Source organism: Plectrocnemia conspersa, unplaced genomic scaffold, assembly GCF_051122295.1.
Source record: "Plectrocnemia conspersa isolate PC_06_02 unplaced genomic scaffold, ASM5112229v1 ptg000001l, whole genome shotgun sequence".
NCBI lineage: Eukaryota > Metazoa > Arthropoda > Insecta > Trichoptera > Polycentropodidae > Plectrocnemia > Plectrocnemia conspersa.
The window spans coordinates 6,877,069-6,893,791 of NW_028277165.1; the positions used below are offsets into that span (position 1 = coordinate 6,877,069).

The 16,723-nt window shown below is 34.1% G+C and overlaps 1 protein-coding gene across 9 annotated transcripts in view; it reads right to left on the reverse strand.

Moving 5' to 3' along the window:
• pnut (septin 7-like protein pnut) overlaps positions 1 to 16,723 on the reverse strand; it is a 63,350-nt gene that overhangs the window by 4,867 nt on the left and 41,760 nt on the right. For all 9 annotated transcript variants that reach the window (XM_088195112.1, XM_088195121.1, XM_088195080.1 and 6 more), the window contains 6 exons: positions 8,339 to 8,647; positions 8,108 to 8,270; positions 1,682 to 1,889; positions 1,355 to 1,607; positions 1,067 to 1,286; positions 379 to 544 (listed from right to left, as the gene is read on the reverse strand). In XM_088195112.1, coding sequence (XP_088051238.1) covers positions 379 to 544; positions 1,067 to 1,286; positions 1,355 to 1,607; positions 1,682 to 1,889; positions 8,108 to 8,117 — 857 coding nt within the window. In that variant the 5' untranslated portion in view covers positions 8,118 to 8,270; positions 8,339 to 8,647. The remainder of the gene's footprint in view (positions 1 to 378; positions 545 to 1,066; positions 1,287 to 1,354; positions 1,608 to 1,681; positions 1,890 to 8,107; positions 8,271 to 8,338; positions 8,648 to 16,723) is intronic.

A 16,723-nucleotide genomic window follows, 5' to 3' on the forward strand; every position in this document is an offset into this window, starting at 1 on the left:
GGAGGAACGGGACTATAATTATTCAAAAAACTTCTATGTCATCTAAGAACAATATATCATATAAATATAAATAGCGGCGTTAAAACGAAAATGAACCTCAAAGCTCATATACATATGTTGAAGAGTACATCATTTTTGCATACCCGATGAGCGAGAAAACGTCGGGCATTTGCGTATTGATAAGTCAATATAGCGGAAACAATATTAAATGTGACTTATTTCTTTATTAATAATTCATGATCTGCTAAATGAGCTATTGTTTTAAACTGTCAATCAGTTTTTTTTAAATGATATTCATAAATGCAACTACGAAACAATAACATTAATAAATCTAGTTCAACTGAATCGGTTAATGGTTATTTATTAAAATCAACTGACTTGTTTGATATTCTTTGCGGTTTTCCATCTGTACCAAGCCCCGCCAGCTTCCGACATCGGTAGTTTTCGTAATGAACACTGCTGGTCACGTCCTTCAAGTCCTGTAAATGCGTTCTGATCACCATATTGCGAAGAGCGATGAAATCATTGTGTTCGAGGTTTTCGACTGAAAATATACGCGTATCATAAATAGAGGTAAACATTTTCGAACAAAATCCATCTAATCAATTCTGGAATTTCATGAGTATTTAGTATAAACTACTTATATTTTAACAACTATAAGAACACCATATTGGCCACATATCATCATACCATGATCCCACATCACCACTAGCAATCTCCTTATCCATTAAATTAATCAACAAAGATTTTTCACAAAAAAGTAAGACACTTACATATGGGCAAAAAGAAAGCAGCTGGGGGTGAAATTATGTAAAATGTATTGGCTAATCAGTGGAAAGTCGCAACTATATCTCTATAATACTATTCTTAAGCCAATATGGACATATAAAATTCCAACACCAAAATAGTCCAAAACATGTGCCTTACGATTAGTGACAAATAATATGATCTATGGAAGTCTTTGGTGTATATATATGGTTAAAGAATTGCTGATCTTATAGATACACAGTTGAAGCGATTTAATAGCCAGGAAATATTTTTTTTTTGTTAAAAAAATACGACATACCTTCAGCAACACCCCAAGGATATTTCCTTCCCCTCACTTTCTTGCCGTCGTGATCAATCACAGTGTTAGATCCGACGACGGCGAATGGCACACGAGCTCTCAACTTTTGCGACGCACTCTTATGTTGCGCCGATCCTACGTTGCCGCCCTCCTCCTCTTCATCACCACCGGGTGGGAATTCATAAATTTTAATTTTATGTTGTCCAATTTCGGTCAATATCTATAATAATAATATTAAGATGTAGCATTCCGTATACACTTAAGCGTCTAATGACAATGGAAATCTACCTGTTTCTTAAATAGAGTACACTCTTCGGGAGTCATTGTGTCGGCTTTGGCAATAACGGGAATAATGTTAACCTTGTCGCATAGTCGCTGCATGAACTCCACGTCCAGCGGCTTCAGGCCGTGGCCACTCGGAGCGATGAAGTAAAGACAACAGTGCACTCTGCTGTCTGGCATGGTCTTGCGAGACACGCGCGATTCCGCATTCAAAAATTCTTCATATTTGGACTCGACAAAATCGATAACAGGTACCCAACTGTAATGCAAATGAAGATTAATCCTCAATGGCAAAAATCAATAGATAAATACAGATAAAGCGAGCATTATTACCAATTGCTGTTATCAACGGCGTCGCCGAATCCTGGCGTATCGACTACAGTTAATGTTAGATTGACTCCATTTTCTTTTAGTAATGCCTTGCTGGTCTCTACGCCGACTGTTTTCTTTACACGTAATGATGGTCCTGGGTATTCATGGTTATATACTTCCGATAAAAACATGGAATTGATGAGGGTCGATTTGCCGAGGCCGGATTCACCTGAAAGGACAAGAAAAATTTAATCAATTTTACATGTTACAAAGTGTTAATAAAGACATGAGCTTTCAACTTGTAATACTGAAAGAAAATGAATCAGGATGGTTAAAAATGTGATGAGTAATCAAGAATCACAGTAATCAAGATAACGATGGATAAAAAGTTCAGACTAAACTATAATACTCCTAAGAATTAGTCAGAATTTTAGAAGTTATGTTTCAATAAAATTCCCTGTAATCTAAATAAGTATCCAAGTACATATCCTACATACTAAAAAATATAATTTTCAAAAAAGATTGCTTTGACATATAAATTTGTTTCCATTTATTACTTTTTAGTGCGACAGACTTATATTACTTTGTCTGTCCCACTAAAAAGTAATGAATGGAAACACAACGTTCTGCTGCGAATTTATATATCAAAACAATATATTTTTTTAATTTATATTTTTTAGTAGATTATATAGATACTAATTTAGATTACATACACACAAAGCTTCTAAGAATTTGACTGTAATTGCTACCAAATGCTACCAAAAATAATTATAAATGTATATTTTGGCATCTCTTAGTGCAAGTTTAAATCTTTAATACATTCTTATATTTTAACAAGCTAAAGTTCCATAATTTTTAACTAATAATTATAGGAATAGGGAATCGGAAATATTGAAAGTTTCGAATCGGAGAATTTTTAACCTAATTTCCGTTTCAGAAAACGATTTTTTGAATTTATTGGTACTTTCGCATTAGCTGACAACAATTTAGTTTTGTTAAGTGCCTCGTCTATTTAAAAAAGGACAAGAAAGAAATAATGAAAAAAAAGAGAGCCAAAATCTAAGGGAAGACATTTCATAAAACGTGAAATGGAAAAATATATTGCTCTTAAGAAAATATAAGATTACGAAAATCACTTTTGCTGATGGATTTCAACAAAATGAATATCGGTTCAAAGTGAACGATTACTTAGAGTTGGAGGTAGTATTTATTTGTCTAAAATAAATCGTTTAAAAGGCGAACTGGAGAGGTGATAATGTTAGATCCAACTCAAAATCCAAACCTTTTGGGAAATTTTGGTTTCTAGGTGGCCGTCCGATAATTACAAAGGATAGTTCAAACAATGTTTATTTGATATGAGGTCATTAGTTTTTTTCTCGAGTTTCCAAGATTATGAAGAAAATAGTTTAACCTCTACCCGGTCATGCCCAACTTCGTAAGTTTGTATTTTGTGAATTCTCATCTCAAAAATCAACAAATTTATTAAAAAAATTATTATATTATATATTACTGACTGTGAAATATTAAGTATGAATGTTTTAGTATTTATATATAAGTTAGAAAATAATATGTTACCAAAATATTTTAATAAGTATTTAATAAGAAATAAAGATGTACATAAATATAATACTAGAAATTAAGAAAATTTAAAGATAATTAAGTATAAGAAAACGAGTACGGCTAGGGGAATTATGTACGGAGGTTTTGATTTATATAATAGTCTTCCAAGAGAAATCCGAAACAGCAAACATATAACGGGTTTCATAAATGGAATAAAAAAACACCTTCGTACTTATAGAAATAAATTATAATATTAAGACTTTATTATTGTATATTCTTATTTTTTCTTTCTGTTATGTATTTTTTATATATTTTTATATATGTTTACTAAATTTGTTAGATGTAAAGATTAGCTATTAAGCTAAATAAATTAATAAAATAAAATAAAATAAATAGCTTACTTTTACACCATTTTTTTAAAAAACATGATGTCCTATATTTTATAAGCTTTCGTGTAAATTATTTTACTAAATATTTTATTAATAAATATTCTTTGTAAAACCACTTTTTTGTGTCATAAATTTTATTTTACTGTTAAGAGTAAAAGGGTAAAATTTCGCAGCCGGAAGCACTGAAGAACATGTTAGGCATTGTATACTGCTTAATTTCGATTGGAGCTTGAATGCCACCATGGCCACTGAACTCATTACAGAAATTTATGGGGCAGTTCTGATAATAAATAGATGACAGTTTTGGTTTAGACGATTTAAATTGGGCAACAGGAATTTAAAAAAACACCTAAATCAGGACGACCCTTACAAATTGACGATGATCTGTTAAAATCTCTATTGAAATCAGGAATTATCATAGAGACTTGTATCTCCATGGTCCACAATACAGGAACATTTAAAACGAATTGGAAAAACAAACAGGGAGGGTATTTGGATTCCACACGCACAACAAAGACAAGCGGTTGGATACGCGCATTTCGCTATCGTCGGGGCAAAAATGCAATCCGTTTTTGTCTCAAATCATAACAGGGGGTGAGAAGTGGATAGTGTACGATAATATGACATGAAAAAAACAATGGCTTTTGAAGAACCAAGTACCTGTTCCAACCCCTAAACCAGGAATGACACATCATAAAGTTATTTTGTGCTTTTGATGGGATATGCAAGGGATGCTACATTATGAATTACTAAAACCGGGCTCAACGATTACTGCAGAAGTTTATTATCAATAATTGACAGGATTGAACGGGAAATTGAAAAATAAACGTCCGTATTCGGTCAATCGAAAGCGAGTGATTCTTTTGCATGACAATGCATGCCCTCACAAGGCAAAAATGACACGTGATAAAATCTTAAGGCATCCTGCGTATTCACTAGACCTTACTCTTTTGAACTATTACCTATTTAGGTGCATGGAACACACATTAAGAGGAAAAATAATAATAAGTGTGAGTCATGTGGATAAGCAAGTATTATTTTTTTAATTGAAAACTGAGTTTCTAAAAAAAAGAGATTGAAAAATTGACAGAAAGATGAGATAAAGTTATAGAAAATAAAGGTAATTATATTTTGAAATAAATTGTAATTTTTTTTTTAATTTGATTAAAAAAATAATGGACCTTTCCGGTACACTTAATATATAATTAAAATTTATGTTCATTATTCATTAAAATTTATTATTTTTAGTAAAAGTAATAAAAATAATAAATTTTATAATTATTATTTTTACATTGTAGGAATCAGAATCGTATCGGAACTGGAAAAAAGATTTGGAATCATCCCATTACTATTTTTAACCCTCGAAAACGTGTAAATAGACTGACTGTGAAATTTTAATATCACGTGAGAACATGTGAACGGTCTGTAATGTTTTGAGAACAGTGATGTTTCTCATGAGAAACAAGCTTTTTAACCCCTTCAACGTTATGCTTCACTGTTGAAAGTGTGATCTGCAGTGACACGAACTTTTTGCCGCTAGTGGATATATACACACCAAAATATTATTTTTTGGTGTGATATATTTTAAGACATGGAGCTGCGCAAAGTGGTGATCTGCTGCAGTCTTCACACCAGTATTTAGATTATTAGACATATCCGTCGTTTCCATTGAGTTTTGCTAAAATTTTCAAAATGCGGATATATCCCTCATACCCACTTTGCAAGTACTTTTGTCATGACGGATATATACGACATATCCACTTAAGGGGTTAAGACTCTTCGAATAATTTTCGTGGGGTACTGTTCGTCGACCCATATATCACTCTATAGTCCAGTCAAATAAGGGTTTAACCTCGGAATGAAAGATAACGAGCTGAAATTTTGCACATACCTTTGTTTTGGCGTTCTAAATATATGGTGAAAAGTCTCAAAAGATATCGTGTCTGCTAATCAAGATATTAAAGGTCAAAGGTCAAAAAATGTTTTTTTTGCAAATATCTCGCCTCTTTTGCGTCGCATGTCATTAAATGTTTTACAAAACTTATAGAAAAGAAAATTTTCTACAAGTTTGTTATAATTTATTTCTTCGTATGGTTAATGGTTTTCGAGATATAGCGCGGGGAGTGGGAAGCGCGCATCCGTTTATAGGATAACGCTATGTAAACTACGGAGCCAGAGTTACCTGTACATTCTTCCACAGTTTCGTAGAAAACATCGCAAATTGTTATCTGCTGAATGAACCCATCTAAAGCATTATAACTTTCAATCTCCATATCTTCAAAAATCATCATCGATAATGCAAAAAGTAATACGTATGGCCTCTGATACTTCTTGCAAAAGCGGGACCATCTAACATTTTGTCGACAGAATTCGATGCATAAATTGTACTGAGAGCTTCCTTGATTCCGCTTCCATTCATTATATACTCTATGCATCCAATAAAAGACATAAGCATATGAAAGCCTCCTAGTTTCACAACTACTCTGGACGAGTCTGAGCTAGCATCTGAAGCTGCTACGATTTCACGTGCTTTTATGTACAACGGCTGATCAAAAGTTATTAAGCATGTTCTTTGTTCATGTTTCTTGGCAGTGTTTATAGCACACTGTAATGTAGTGTAAATTGTATCCATATTACTCACAGGATGATGAATAAAAGTAAGAAACAGAATCCGAGAAGTTACAAAGTTCTCATTGTTTTTTGTAAGTTGTTCAATAAATCCATTCCACCCTGGCAATGGTGAGATATTTTTCCACTTTCCGTACTTCCACAACAAATCAACTACATTAAATATTTGTTCGGTTAGTTCTTCTACATCATTAAAATTTTGAGCTTGAATCTCTTGCTCAATCCGGGTACGACATGATTTTCATACACTAGAAGGGGTATATGTGATAGTGCTGCTAACTCATTTGCACTTGGTTTTGTTGTAAATTTCTTTATGCGGTCATCAGATATAACTTCAGATTTTGGAGTTATTATTTTTATCATTCCCATTATATGAACAGTATTATAGCCATCAAGAGTATAAATATTTTTCTGCATTATCTGCTGCATATTGTACTAAGGCACTTGACTATGATGGTTGATTACGAGGCTGTGGGTGATAAACAGCTGAAATTTAACATTTTACAGTATCACTATATAAAGCGAAAAAACCTAAACTTGACAAAACATCCTAAAGTCTTTTTGGATGTTTGGCCTATCTGTATTTTTTCTATGAAGAAATACAGATAGGCCTATTAATAACTGCGAAGAAAAGGACCGTTTTCGTATGGAAGTCATTATAGCATGACTTATAGCTGTGTATTTCGTTTTAAAATGCCCCGTCTTTCCTTTTCTGTTCTTTATAATAACTTCTTGCAGAAAATGTAATAAAGTTTTCGGAATTTCTTCATTAATATTTTACTCGGGGGCGGATAAGACTTGGTCTCAACAACAGAAGATCGAATATCTTCTCTAATAATCGCCGCAGCAGCTTCCACTACGCGCAAGTGTTCTTCTTCCGAAGTGCCTTTTTTATTTTCATACCAAGCTATGGATAAAACTTAAGCTTGAGCATCGCGAAAAGAAAAAATAGGGAATGATCCAATCTTCGTTATAACTATAATATCAGTTAAATATTTTTCTCTTAATTTGGAAATGATCTTCTTATCATCTGGTACATACTCCATAAGGACATCTCTCAACCCTTTCAATTTTTTCGCACAAATTTCTTGTCGAGCAATATTTCATTTTTAATTCCTAATAATACAATGAAGAAAGTAATAAAATTATGGTTCAAACGACTTGCCGAGACCACTTTTTTCACGATTGTTTACATTTTCAAAGCTTATACCAAGTTAAGCAGGTAGAAATACTCGCTGGATTCTATAAACGGATGTACGCCTCCCACTCTTCGCGCTATATCTCAAAAACGGTTAATGATACAAAACAAATATTATAATTAAACTTGTAGATAATTTTATGCTTTACAAGTTTTGTGAAGCATCTAATGACGTGCAACGCATAAAACGCGAGATATTTGCAAAAAAAAACAAATTTTGTGACCTTTGACCTTTGATATCTTGATTAGCAGACACGATATTTTATGAGACTTTTCACCCTGTCCTTAGAACATCAAAACGAAGGTCTGTGCAAAATTTCAGCTTGGTATCTTTCATTCCGAGGTTTAGCCTTTATTTCGCCTTATTTGACTGGACTATCTATACACTTTTTTTAAAGACTAAATCCAAGTGGATTTTATTAACCTGTTAACCAGGCAGGACGTATTGTCCTACAAAAAAAATTAGTATAGGGCAGACGTAATATGTTTTTGATATGCCTATTCGGACCGAACAATTTACTTCGTCACAGTGATGCTTGAGTCATCGTACCACATGTTTATATTATATTTATGTGATAGTTCATCACGCGTGTTTTTCGTATATAATATTTTTTTTACGAAATATACCTATCAATATGCCACCAATAAGACTCAAGTGATTAAGATACTCACCAACGACCATGAGGGTGAATTCGAATCCCTTCTTGACAGCCTTGCGGTAGACTTGATTAGGAAGATTGGCGAATCCGACATATCCGTCAAGTTCTTTGGGCTTCGGTCTGTCAACTTGTTTCGGCGGTGGGTCTGGTTTGGGTGCCACCGGAGGGTGGTCAGACTGAAAATAAACAATATGTTTTAATCCATGTACGATTGAAATAAAAAAATATATATAGCTCTTCATACCTTAGGTCCCCCAATCTTGAGGTTTTCGGTGTTCTTGAGTGCTACCTCCACCTTGATAGGCTGTGGGAGCGGCGCCGCGGTGGAAGGGGGCGCAGCAGGCACAGGCGGTGGGGGCGGAAGCCCGTTCTCGTGTGAATCCAGCGTGGATGCTCGTCTAGGAGGCGCCGAAGTAGAATTGAGGGCGGCTGCCGAAGGCGCCGCGGGGGCGACTGGAGGCGGCGCCGATGGGGGCGCTGGGGGCGGCGCGCCCGGGGCCGGCACGCTGTTGGTCGGCTCGCTCTTGAAGAAGAGCTCGCGCTTCGTTTGCAACTGTAACGAAAGAAGAAAACTCGAATTATAGAAGACTGGAGGTAAACGCGTCGATCTCCACCAAGTCAGCATACGCTCTGTGGTGGTGATACATATTTCGCATCGGCTGCGATTCGAGACTGACGACCTAAAAATTTGATAAAAAATACGCTATCTCTAATGGAGCGTAAATTATGGTCATAACTCCTAAACTTTATAGTATTATCAACACAACCCCTCTATCTAAATTGCGTACGAATGTGCAGTGATTCAGAAACTTTTATGAACGACTAACTATAGCAACACACCTAGTCTATATATTGGAATGTGTATTAGAAAAAAATTTGTACACAAAATAAGAGCAATGCGTCAATAAATTTTATGATTTTCAAGTATGTACTGCAATGCGTCGAGATAAATTTTAGGATTCTCCATTGACACTACTACAAGATGCAATTAAACTTGCCTGCACGCAATATACCTTAGCGAACGTTTCCACCCACGCGTTAATTACCATCATATGTATCCATACTTCAACGACGTTCATTTAGAAAGTCTGTTTCACTCAAATCGTTACAAAACAGCATTTTTTTAAATAAATATTCACGTCTGCGTTTTATCTGATGCGTAGAAATCCGACACCTTGACGTTTTATTAAGCTCAGTCGACAGTCGATCGAAGACGATCAATATCACGTTTAAAAAACGTATAAATAACGATGAGATAAAACGAAATTCAAGACGAAGCGATATACATATGTGGAACGCAGTCTAGCGAATTATCAGCAGTCGATTAGGGTTCAAAGAGGTCAAATAGGGCCTCTGGTGCCCGAAAACATATTGAAGACGCATCCGGCGTGTGAATATCCTGTCACATGTCACAAGATGTTTAACAATGGATTATTCATGTGCATATCAAATTTTAGAAATATGTTGGCAAAGTGCAATGCATCGTGGGTCAAATCAGTTACTTGCCATACATACAAAATAAACAAAATTATATGTCAAAATGGCAGCACAGTGCATTGAAGGGTTAATTTATGCATTATTTTACCAATTGGCAACAAACCTTAAAATGTATGTAAAGTTAATGTTTAATTAAACGCCGCAGAAAAAAATATTATATTTAATTTACATGTGCATATGTTATAAGTAACGGCATTCATACAAATCAAATGTCTGATTTAATATAAAAAATATCGAAATACGGACGAAAACTCGTACAAAATACGCAAGTGTGGATATATCTAAATATTCACATGTATAAATAATATATTATTAGCTAAAATGCATATTGTAGCCATTTGGCAACACCATTTTTATTTTTAACACATGGACGCTGGGCGCTCTGGACACATTCGCGCGAGGACAGGGCGAATTCGCAACTTTTTGAAAAAAAACGTTCGGTTTACAAACTAAAATATCACTTCTTATCTAGTGCAATTTTACAAAAAATGAAGAAATTATCATTAAGTATCATATCTAAATTTATAATGTGTAATTCTATTGGAATGATATATTTTCAGCCAGCAATCGTCAGTGTTACTATACTCTATTTGCGTTAACACAGACAGTTCGAGAGCTATCCATTTCATCATTATTCATGATTGAGAAAGGGATGTTTACGCCCCTGCTATTACCTCTAAAGCACACGGTACGGATATACTACGATATCATTACTCAAATTGATTGATAAATATAAAAAAAATAGTAATGATTTTAATTTCTATAAATTTGTTCAAAATATAAACAGGAGTAATGATAAGTATATCTAGCCTAAACTAAGTATATCTAACCCATAAAAAGCTGGAGAGCCGACACAACTGGGAGGCATGGACGGACTACGCGTCTGAGATCAAAGAAGCTGAGAGACAGCGAAAGACAGCGGTGGTCCTAACGATCTGGCGTGCAATATCGTAAAGATAGTACCGGCAGTCCAGGGGAGGGCTGGGGAGAGGTTTTAGCCGGTAGGTCGCTGCTAGCAGCGGAATCCAGCACAATCACCAGCAACCTGGAGGCTGGTGAAGTCTTCGAAAAAAAAACTTCCCATCTCTTTCACAATTATGAATAATGATGAAATGAATAGCTCTCGAGCTGACTGTGTTAACGCAAATATAGTATCTAGCCATTTATACATAAATATTGTTTATAATTTATATGAAGAAAATAAAGTTGCGGGCCGCGAGTTGCACATTACTGGCATTAAGTATGTGAGAATATGACCTAAATAAAATAATCGACTAAAATATACGAAGGAATTGATATTTGAATTTAAAAAAATATTGTATACCTAGCTGCGGTACCTCACGACAGTGAGTGTCCGACAGCTTGCTAAATACATAGTTTGTTTAAATAATGGATTTTAGGGCAGCGTATAATTTCACTAGCGCCTATATTTTCGCTAGTAGAAATATATTGATGTATATATCTACAAATGAAAATATATTTGGACTTCACTAGTGAAAATATGACTTATAAATATGACCGAAAATACCGTTAATACATCGCATGTAAATAAATAATATTAAGTATGTAAATATATATGTATATTACTACGTATGGAAAATTTTACTAGCACATGCTTTTCACTGGTAAAAATATATATCTACCAATGTATTCCGATATGATTTCACTTAAATGACGTATTAAAAAAAATATTTTCGAATAAATTCGAGAACGTCTTTTTAGATTTGCTTTGAGAATTTCTGGTTTAGAACATTTCAGCTAAGTTGGCCATTCAGTGGTCGTTTTTTTAATATTTAGACTTTATTAAAATGCATAGTATTTAATTAAATGACATATTTTCTGGTCAAACGTCGTCCCTGGTGTATACCCGATTATGTGACGTACATTTAGGCACATGATAAGGGATGACTAATAGATGGAAATTCTGCTGAATCATCCGAATCTCCGATATTTAGTTTCCTAGGAAATACACGCGATAACTGCTATTCGGATGAATCGCCACCAAGGACGGACATACGCGAAAAGAGATTTAAGGGACAATGCAATTAATTAACAGCGTCGGATTGATATTACCGTTCATTAAACACATTTTAGAACTCGTCTGCACTGCACATACAGAACAAATTGACACATAAAGGCTTGACGACTCGACTATAAACTTGAATGGCTGTTTACTCAGAGGGTCGAATAAATGTATGTACACAAGCTTAATTAATCCAAACTGCCAAGTAAGCTCTCTGCAAGTTTGCCAGAGGATTCTGATTCAAAGAGTCCATTAATCACCTACGCGCGCGATGCATTATTATCGTTGCATAAATTGCAAGGGAGCGTGGGCGCCGAGGATCAAAATAAGAAGACGGAGAATAATAGACGCCCACGCGAAAAGGACGACCCGGGGCGGTGACCCAATGACTGCGGTGGCCCACGCGCAAGGTTGGCCCCGAGATGAACCTCATCTCCACCCACTCTCCACCGGTTCCGCCGCCAGGTAAGGATTGAAAATTGCGATGAAAAACGCCGGATTAGGGCAATTATATAACTATTACATATGTAAAATTTGTTGTATAATATATAAAATCTGAAGATCATAAGTATTAATCTTATATATAATTATTATTTAATATAATTACAAATCCGATCGATTGTGTTATTAATGATGAAAAAAAACAAGCTGGGTCATGTAATAAAAACGTGAACTAATAAAGAGCTAAATGTAGCTCATCTGAGTATATAAAAAAGTAGTTACACGAGAAACTGCACATGATATGTTAATGTCGGCTCTCGGGCGTGTCTCGTCGCTTATTTCGTATTATTTATGGACGGAACTGAAATGAGCTATCATTCCATTTAGGGAAGTAATTGTAATGTATTGGACAGTCAAGTGTCAAGACTAAATTTATGTATATATAGACTAAATGTAGCGAAACGAATTCGCGTTTGCGCTATGACTATAGGTGAGTCGGATGACGGGGGTACAAAATAAAAATATTTAAATTAATTTTAAATTCATATTATCTTTAACGCGATGTAAAAAGCAGCCGCATAGTGAGAAATTGTATGATGTTCCTCTAAATTTGTTTCTTTTTAACAAAAAATCCATCTACAATTTAGGACAATTAAAAATATATTTAAACATACACTAATTAAAACAATTTTTTCCAACCCCTTCCCATCATTTATATTAAAACTAGTATATTATAATTTCAATATATGTATGTAATACTATTATTATATAAAAAATAAATAACCCTTAATGTTATTTTCAACCTCACGCAACGGCTATAAATCAATCATTTTTATTATTTAATACGTAAATTGCTAAATTTGAGAGAACGCAGTTCGAAACCAGAAAGGTTAAAATTTTAAAAATACACCACGTGACAAATTTTCGATAACATTTGATGAAAAAATCGCGCAATAGTTTAAAATATACATATCCCTAATCTTTGGTTAAATTTATCAGAACTTTTAATCACTTATTTAGTGGTACGTCTGTATTATTTTTGAGCAGTTATCTAACCAATGACCGTCAGCTTTCGTGGTGAAAATATTTATAAAAAATATAATGGCAAATCGACAGCAATTTAGTTTGAATAAAGAAATGATATTATTGTTTATTCGTAAATAAGTTTATCAACAAGACAAATTTTATCATCGTTTCAAAGACATTTGTCAAGTTATTGAACTAAATCGAATGATTTTTCTTATATATGTGCAAAACTGCCGTGGATTTTACCAGCGAGTATTTCCTAAACAAACGATAAATAAATAAACGTAGACTAGTCCTGGATTTGTTTTTATCTATGTGACTGCAACTTAAGGTCAAAATAGCGTAGTCCAAACGGTATTGTTTGATACACGGAAGCCGCAGGTTCGAGCCACGGCAGCAACTTAGAATTTTTATTCATAAAAAATGCGATATTATTAAATAACCTGCCCCTGCTATAGAGTGACATCTATTGATTATAAATTATAACATACATATTAATTTATAATTAATTCTATAAATGTGTCACTGATTTCCAGATATTCAGTCTGGTGGTTTTAATATCTACTTACGGATTTACCCCGTTGTAGCTAGGGTTCTCAAATATTCGTAATTTTCAACTATGGATGAAATATTTGAAAATTCGAATATATTCATAACTGTTTTAGGCAAAAAATCAATTAATCGCCTGTAAAACATTATTTTAATCAAAATAATTGCTGGTTAATATTATTTATTTTAATTAATCATTAATTACTTTCCTAACACAATGTGCGAATTACTGATCAGTGAGGGAGTAAATGCTTAATTTATTATTATATACACCTTTTTCAAATCACCAGAATTAGGATAAGCTGCGATTGAATTAATTCAGCAAAATTTATGGAACATTTATTATATATTATATAAAATAGCTAATAATGTTGGAAGGAATGTGATATACCGGCGTTTGTTTTTCGCGTATTTGCATATAAATTAAATTACTAGAAATATATTAACCACGACCGAATTATTGAACTGATTGAAATAAACCATATGCGTCTTGAAACAACAAATACAAAGTAATTCACAAAAATTTGCGACGCATACCTGTTTTTAAAATAAGCGTTAAACGATTAACAAAGGGTGGGCCTTTCTAAAGTTTTGTTTCGTTCAATTAACGAATTCGTCGAATTTCGGTCGTAGTAGGCACGGTCGATAAACATTCTATTCACAAATATTTTTCTAAGGCGTAAAAGCATCTTATTGTCTTGCATTTTGACACAAACATTTATAAAAAAAACCATAGATTTTTAGTATAAACGAATATTTTACAAATATTTGAATCAATTATTCGAATAATCATATAGCTGTAAATCAGGCGAATAATTCGAATATTCGATTGAGAACTATTGTTATAACGCATTAGGCTTACGCCTGTCTGAATGTTAAATAAATGCTTCTGTGCCTTGTCATCGGATGAGGTATTGTTTTTTTTTGTTGTTGTTAATTTGATCAACACAATAAAGATGAGATTAAAAAATTAATACTACGCGAGCGCAAGCTGTGCATAGTGGTTCGTAAGTAGAGGTAAAAATTAAATATAAAAAAAAGTTCGCATCTCAAAATATGCGTATGTAGAGCGGTTCGTAAGTCGATGTACCACTGTAGCATATATTTAGCTATGTACTACACTACTCGTTTTACAAACCGCAAAGACAACAATAAAGTGAAATTTTGAAACCGAATCTCGGTGGGTGGGCAATGCCGGCGATGTAGAAGCCATGGAGGGCGACGAAAAAGTAGGCAAAAAGTTCTAAAAGTGCGACAATGTTTTAAGCACTTTATATTTATAATAAAGTTGATGTATTTTGCATAAAATATAACGCGTTTTAGGCCGCTGTAATTGATTTTTTTAGATAAAGTAGACCCCCCCAATAACACGGTAAATTGTGGACGAGCTATTTATGCACCCGTTACTTAATGTGTGAGCTAGCCAAAGGGGGGATATCGCACCACACGCGCTTGATTCGTATGTACGTATTGCAAAAAATGTATGAGTATTTTCTAGTCCCCCAACTACACGCACCCAAATAGCACGTCCGCAATTTAACGTGTTATTTAGGAGGGGGGTCTACTGTATTTATGGGTTATGCACAAACTATTTATTTAATTGCAAATACTATTTTTATAAATAGTTTTATTATTGTATAAATAACAAATATTTAATATAAAAAGCAAATATTAATAATAAATATCATTTTTATTTTATAAGTAGCACTGTATAAATATCAATAAATAATTATTTAAATAATAAAAAAAATTCTCCCTTTTTGATATTAGGGAAAATCTTGTGTAAAAGTGTGCATTTTTTGTTTTATTTTACTAAATAATTTTGTAATTTTATTTTAAATTATTTTATTTTTAAACTCGCTATTTGAAATTCTAAAATTGCACAAGCTACATAAATATATTGATGAAATTTAAACATATATGGGCATTGCTACGTTTCAATTTATTAGGAAATAGAGTTTAGAGAGAAGGTAGGCGATGAAATATTTTGTCGTTGAAAAAGGGTGATGAATCAATATTAAGTTTGAGAATCTATGATTCAGAAGATGCGTTTTTTCACGTATGTTATATATGAAACAGATTGGTACGGATATTCAAATCACTTCTATATGCTTCAAAATAATACAAAAAAGCTATACAAACTAATCCTTCACGCTATGATCAATAAACCTGGATAACTGGAACTTGTCCAAAGGACAAAGCAAAAACAGCAACCAAAAATAACAATCGAGCTAAATCCAAATTTAAGACGACTTTATGTTTTGGCTGGTAACCTAACAAAGGCAATACAATTAGCGAAAGCTGAGGATTACAAACTGATATGAGAATTGAATTACTGACGTTCCGCTACACACACACAATAATAACGCACAACCGTAAAACAAACCATTGAAATTTATAATAAGCCGGCATTCCTACCACCCATTGTTGTTGAGGTCTCCTCTCGCCCAACAAAAAGGCGCGCCCAGTACCTCCCAAAAACATTTTCACGCTCTCCATCGGTTATGTACGATACGATATCCGTGTAAATCGAGGGGTCAAAACCGCAGCAACGATAAAAGTGCATCATATAACAGACTCTGGTTCGTCGAAGCCGCTCCCAAAAGATCAAAACGTGTGACGAGCACAACACAATGATCCGAAATCACCGGTAATTATCCGATCGAGCGGAAAGAGTCGAAACTACTCACGAGAAGAAAGTAGCCGTTCGGCCGGTCGGTTTTATTTCTGTCGATTCCAAAACGATACTTTCGAATTTTTAAAAAACCGAGCGTGTTTTATTTTGGAGTATGGTAGGTCGCGGTCTACGCCCTTGGACCTCAGAGCGAAGCAAAGGGCATGTCGCGCCAAGTGGAAGCTTATCGATCCGGATGTCACTGACCACGCATAACGTCATGCGACACAATTATACGAGCCAACATAAACCGATGATAATCACAGCTTCAATTGAAGCAAAAAATGAACAAAAAGCCCTTCCTGAAATATATACAATTATTTAGATTTTACCATAGAACGAGAATGTAGACAAAAATACACGACTGCCCGAACAGGGGGACGGCTGGACCCCAATTTATTATTCCAAATGAATTTATT